This window comes from Glycine max, chromosome 19 (assembly GCF_000004515.6).
Source record: "Glycine max cultivar Williams 82 chromosome 19, Glycine_max_v4.0, whole genome shotgun sequence".
In the NCBI taxonomy this organism is placed as follows: Eukaryota; Viridiplantae; Streptophyta; class Magnoliopsida; order Fabales; family Fabaceae; genus Glycine; species Glycine max.
In genome coordinates, this window is record NC_038255.2 from 32,916,111 (window position 1) to 32,922,203 (window position 6,093).

Consider the following 6,093-nt stretch of genomic DNA (forward strand, 5'->3'; position numbering starts at 1 on the left):
AACAGCCAGCCCCATCTCAACACTTAACAACAGTATCATCCACCTACGCCCCACCTTTACAAAAAACCAATGCTAATACCAGTGGTCAAGAACATCACATTTGCTTTTACACCCCCAGCCATTCTTCTCTAATTGCTACATATACAAGCTCCAAGAATATTCCATTGCTGAAAGGAATAATTGAATTCTTTTTTTTTTGTTAGTTTTGACATAAGACAAACATTAATAAAAAAACAACCAGAAAAGTGCACATGAGAGAAATATATTTGATATTTTTATATTTTAAAAGAATAGAAGAAACATAGATAATATACATCTTTAAGAATAAGATCTCATTTTTGTGTTGAAGAGAGATGAGGGCATGAGAGATGAGTGCATGTGTGATGCGAAAAAAAAGAAAATCTGATAACTAATAAAAGAAAAGAAAAAAAGTCTAGAAAAATCTTAAGGATTTGGATATGATTATTTGATAGATATTTTATACTAAAAAATCAGATAAAATATATCAAAATTCATCTTACAAAATAATTCATTGAAGTTTGTATGTTTTTAAATACTTAAAGACTTTTTATAAGTTAAAAAAAAAACTTAATTAAATACAATTAGATTTTGTTGTCCTTTTTAGAAAATCTTAAAAGTCTTAATTAAATATTACAAGATTTATCTATACTATTTAAAAATCTTAATTAAATACCATAAATTTTTATTAAAAAAATCTTTTAAAAAATCCATTGAAATCTTAATTCTGTACACCTCTAAACAACAAGAATCCCAATTTGGAACCATCAGTTAAAACGAGGATACTTCGTTAAAACTAATGATTCAATTCATAGCGGTAAACTCAACTGCACATTTGAAAACTATAATTTTGGCGGAGGGTATTAGTGGAAATGCCTTAGAAGCAGAGCATACATGAAATGGTATAGGTGAGGAGTAATGGAGAAGCTTTTACGACACTGCAGTTATGCAAAACGTTTCTAGGTTCTATCGTGGTATAAGCAAAGTTTTCGTATGGTTACGGTTCATCAATTGGTGGTAACTACAATAAGGAAACAGAATGATTTTAGGTTAGAGACAATGCATCTGAAACTACAAAGTGTTTAAATTTAAGGAAGATGGATTTGTTTCCAATGCAAGACTATCGAAACAATTGGGTGTTGTAAATTGAATGGTTAAGGGAAAAGAAGAAAAAAGAAAGTTCTTGGATTGAATCTCTTGCTAACTAAATTAACATTTATCAAATGGATATGATCAATATGCATATGCATTTATGCATGTGACTGAGTTGAACAATTGAGGGGAATAAGATAAATATTAAAAGGTTAAAGTTATGGTTAGTAAAACTAACCGAAAAATTGAAAAGATAATTTTAACTTATTAAATTATAAATAGTCATTAAAATGAGTTGTATGAAGTAGTTTAAAACTATAAATGATAAAAAATAATAAAATTATAATTTAAAAAAAAAGATAATTAAAAAATATATTGAGGATAAAAATAAAAAATATAAAAAACTAAAAACTAACATTTTAAAAAACCCTTCCCATTACTAAAAAAATTTATTTATTAGCCAAACAAATTTTTCAGTTTAAAAAAATTAAAACTAACTAAAATACGTTAGCAAATATACTATGAGTATTTCAGTTAAAAAAAAGGACAGCAGATAACACAAGAACACAGTTTTGAACTAATTGCGAGTTGTTAGAAATAGAATACGCAGGAATAATATTATATATAATTATAAAATGATCAATAATAAATAGGAAATGTTGAGATGGCCGAGTTGGTCTAAGGCGCCAGATTAAGGTTCTGGTCCGAAAGGGCGTGGGTTCAAATCCCACTCTCAACAAATGTGATTTTTTTAATTTGTTTTTGTTTGGTCTACGGATTTGTTTTAAATATAACATCTTGGAAGTTTTGTTATATTTGTTCAGGGCTTCAGGCATTTCTATTGGGCCAGGGTTCATGTCCAAGTTTAAACATTAAGCTAAATGCAGTATTCATCATCCGGATTTTGGGGAACCATTCAAATAGGAACTAACAGTTGAATTTATATTTTGATGGAAATTATTCTTAAAATATAATTATAAGTATTTGCATCGTCAAAAAAAAAAAAGTGGTTATCACTACCAACAATTGATTTTATTCACTGAAAAACTAAGAATTACTTCTTTCAAAAATAAATTTTGGCATAGAATTGATTATATATATCCAAACAAAACATTGAGAATGACGTTTGACTTTTTAAACTCAAATTTACTTTATGCAAACCATGATATAAACATAAACAAGCATTAAGCTATTGTATGAACTGTTCGTTGAAATTGGTGAGGAAAAGAAGAGAATTTCAATTTGGTAGACAAGATACATGAAACACCATGTCTGGTGACAATGCATGAGAGGGAGAAAAAAGACAATGAAATAATTTACCATTATATTCTTAAAATAGACAAATAAAAATTGTTAAAAAATTTAATTTAATCAATATAAAAATTTCTCCCCTTCCAAATTTTGGAGAGGAAATTAAAGAGTCAAAATTAAGGAGAGATATTTGGTCCTTTCCATCCTCCTCTCTACTCCAAAAATAGAAGAAGAAAAGTTTATAAATTTTCTCTCTCTATTTAGAAAGCTATGGATCTTGAACTGATCGGCGAGGGCGTTCTTTGAATTATTTCCAATTTAGAGAACTAGAAAAGGAATGACATGCCAAGAATGGTTTGTGGGATAAAGAAATGCTATGTATTATACACTTCAAAGCTGCATAGGACAATATTTGTCTTCCAAAATTGTGTAACTTGTTTTATACTTTGAAAAAAACAAGACTAACTTTGATACTATTACATGAGGTATAGTATAGAAACTTCTGGACATATAAAAGAGACACGAATAGGGATGATAAAACTTGTTGGGTACTACTACGAAACAAAATTTCTAACATAGAACAAAACCTTTTCTATTTCATATTAAAGACATACATAAAAGAACAAAGTATAAGACACTACAATTTCAACAAAATCCATGAGCAATATCACTAGCATTAACAACGGGTGGAATAACAAAGTGCCAAAGTTTCCTAATCCCCCCAACCCTATATTTCATGCACAAGAACTCCTTGGCATACTGCTTCTCAACCTCCCTATCCACGTCATGAAGAAACACGTGCGTCACACCCGATCTCTTTCTCCCACGCGCCATCATCGCGGTGGAGTATATGACCGCCATTCTACCGGGCGCGGCCGCAAAATACCCTCGCGGCCCATCGATCATGATCACATCCCAATCACGATCGTACACCTCATTAGGCAAATTGTGCAGTGCCAGCTTACACAAGCGGTTACCCTTGAGTGGGTGACCGGTGGTCACGCTGACACGGGCACAATTATCCTTATAAGAGGAGAGGAGGGTCTTGGACTCGGTGAGGCGCGTGGAGTAACGAACGGTGTGGGCACGTAGGATGGGGAAGCGCTGGAGGGCAGAGAGGGTCCACTTGGGATCCTCCTCGAGAAACAGCGTGGTGCCACGTGGATTGAACGAGTCCCACATAAGCGAGTCGTGGCCGAGTCCGAACACAAGGAAGTTGCATGGCGCGAGGGACTGAAGCACGTCGAAGGATCTCCGGATCTCGCCCTTGGTCTGCTGAGGGAGCACACGCGCCGTGGCGTAGTGGAGGATGGTGACGAGGGTGAGCGGGGAGGTGTCGAACTCGGCGGCGATGGCGGCCTCGGAGGGCGTGAGGGGAACGACGGAGGAGGAGGAGACGCAGAGGTCGGCAGAGGTGGTGGGGTCGAGGAGGGTCTGGCGGAAGAGGAAGAGGAGGAAGATGGTGGCGGCGAGGGTGGCAGCGAGGAGGGGGAGGAGACGCGGGTTGGAGGTGGGAGGGTGTTTCTTCCTTTGGGAGGAGGGCTGGAAGGACTTGAAAACCCACGGTTGCATGGTGGTGAATGTGTGTTGGTTGATGTGAAGGATGCTACTTAATTACGTTGATGTGCGTTTAGGGCGTGAATGTGATGGAGAAATGCAGAATGGAGACGATGAAGGGCGATGTTGTAACAGTTCTAGCTAGAGATGTGGTACTTGCTCGTTCATGGAGATCACTTTTCTATAATTAGCATGTAGAAGTTGTCACATGAATATTGTAAATCAACAATCTTATTTTTTTTTCTTAATCCTTCTTCATCGGATAAAATGAGATTTTGTCTAATTTAAAGTTTAACTAAGAATTATTTTTGTTAAAGATGTAACTCAACTATGAATGATTTAACTTTAACACATTATTTATTTGTATCTAATTACTTGATTAATCAACAATATTATTTAATGTGAAGTCTTTTGTATAATGAAAAATTATAATTTACTTTTTTTTGTCTAAATCACGTATATCTTCCACTCGAATCAAATAAAATCATCATGAATGAATAATTATAGTTAAATAATGAAATATAATATATACATGAGTAACTAATTAAATACAATTTTTTTTTACCCTTCTCATTGTAGTATTGTAAGTTTTTTGAGGTAGCCAACCATATTTATCTTATTATCTTAACTATTCCAAAGATTAAAAAAAAAACTTTGTAACATGAGCTACTAGTACACAAGTTGTTATATTTGACACTTCTCTTTGATCTCATTTTTCTTTTTGATTCTCTATTTTTCATCATATCATTTCTATAAGTTTCTCTCTTCTTTTATTTCTTCCATCTATTTTTTTTTTCTTTTTTTCACCATAAGTCATGACAAACAACAATCTCATTATTTTTATTTTTGGCTCAAATATATTTGTTTTTTCTAATAAATATCTGAATCTTATGTTTCTCTCTTAATAATTTTTTTTTGTTTTTGCTTCATGGTAAAACAATTTTTGTTTTGGTCCTTTACACTTTTTTTAGATCCTAATAAATTAACGAATTTTATATTTGCTGATAAATTTTTTTTCTTTGTTATTAGTCCCTTTAAAAAAGATTAATAAAAAACATCATAAAACAAACATAAAATTCTCTAATTTATTAAAGACTAAAAATTAATACCAAAGATAAAAAATAAAATTATTATTTTATTAAAGACTCAATGTAAAGAAAATTTATCAAGGAGTTTATTAAGGCTTGAAAGCGTATTTTAGCCTTTGTTTTCTAAGTACACTACAATAAATGATAGTATATATTATTGTAAAGGCACCGCCCTTTGGAAATCCAATGAGCAGGTTTACTTAGGGTGATATTTTATCTATAGGAAGACAAACATGTTGTATTTTAAGGCTCTCACAATCAAAAAATTACTATTAGGGAGTGTTTGGTTGATTTATACTTGGATGTATTTTAGCCAATCCATCATGAACTTGAAGCCCGACATTTGAAAATCATGTACCAGCATTGATTTGAATCTCACGTATTGTAAACAATATGAAACCAACAATATAAGGATCAGTACCTTCCTTCTTCCTCTTGCATCCATTTCTCAAGCTGTTGCTTTTCTTCTGTTAATTCCAAAGCAAGCTTTGAAATACTAAGGGTAAGTAACAATTGCCATCTCAAAATTCGGTATTTATAACCATTAATCAAACACCAAACAATTTGAAAATGAGAAAAGAAAAAAGAAAAGAAAACCTGTTTGGCAAGAAGTTCCCGTTCGAGGTTGCCGGGAGCGAAGAAAGGAGATTCGGGCCCGAACCTGTGACGGAGCGGTTTCCAGAAGGGAAACCCTAATTGATGATTCTGATTCTGCTCCACTTCCATCGCCATCTTCACACTCTTCAAATTTCATTCACACGCTGAGTTTTCGGTCCAAATTTCATTTTTGAATTGAACGAGGAGTTGAGGACTTCAGAGTTCAGATGAACATTTTTTGATGTCATTTGTTTTTGTCGGACTCATGTTTTGGGCCTTCTCAAATCTTCGTCTAAATTCAGCGAAGCCCATTTCGTAATTCCTAATTTTTGGGGCTTTATACACATTCTGTAAAAAGAAAAAAAAAAATAAAGATTCTATGTAAATCTTAACTTTAAATTATTTTAAACCACACTAATTAGGATCTTTGCCTCCCTTTTCCAAGAGTATATTATGGGGTCGAACTCAAGTTCTTTCTCACAAATTCAAC

At 33.2% G+C, this 6,093-nt stretch overlaps 1 protein-coding gene and 1 non-coding gene across 3 annotated transcripts; one reads left to right on the forward strand and one right to left on the reverse strand.

The window, feature by feature from the left end:
• The first annotated feature begins 1,768 nt into the window (after positions 1-1,768).
• On the forward strand, positions 1,769-1,849 carry TRNAL-AAG (transfer RNA leucine (anticodon AAG)). The gene has a single exon. It is a non-coding gene; the product is annotated as a tRNA-Leu (tRNA).
• Positions 1,850-2,928: 1,079 nt separating this feature from the next.
• Positions 2,929-5,832, reverse strand: LOC100791438 (probable methyltransferase At1g27930). 2 transcript variants are annotated; one of them, XM_041012436.1, is made up of 2 exons: positions 5,604-5,832; positions 2,929-5,502 (listed from the first exon to the last, which is right to left on the reverse strand). In XM_041012436.1, the coding sequence occupies exon 2, from the start codon at positions 3,931-3,933 to the stop codon at positions 3,007-3,009; it is 927 nt and encodes a 308-aa protein (XP_040868370.1). In that variant the 5' UTR covers positions 3,934-5,502; positions 5,604-5,832; the 3' UTR covers positions 2,929-3,006. The 2 variants fall into 2 exon arrangements, with proteins under 2 accessions (XP_040868370.1, XP_040868369.1); XM_041012435.1 differs by having other exon boundaries at positions 2,929-5,492; positions 5,604-5,828.
• Positions 5,833-6,093: the final 261 nt, after the last annotated feature.

Coding starts and splice junctions, on each gene's coding strand:
- LOC100791438 (XM_041012436.1), bottom strand. CDS start 3,933: ATGCAACCGTGGGTTTTCAAGTCCTTCCAGCCCTCCTCCCAAAGGAAG.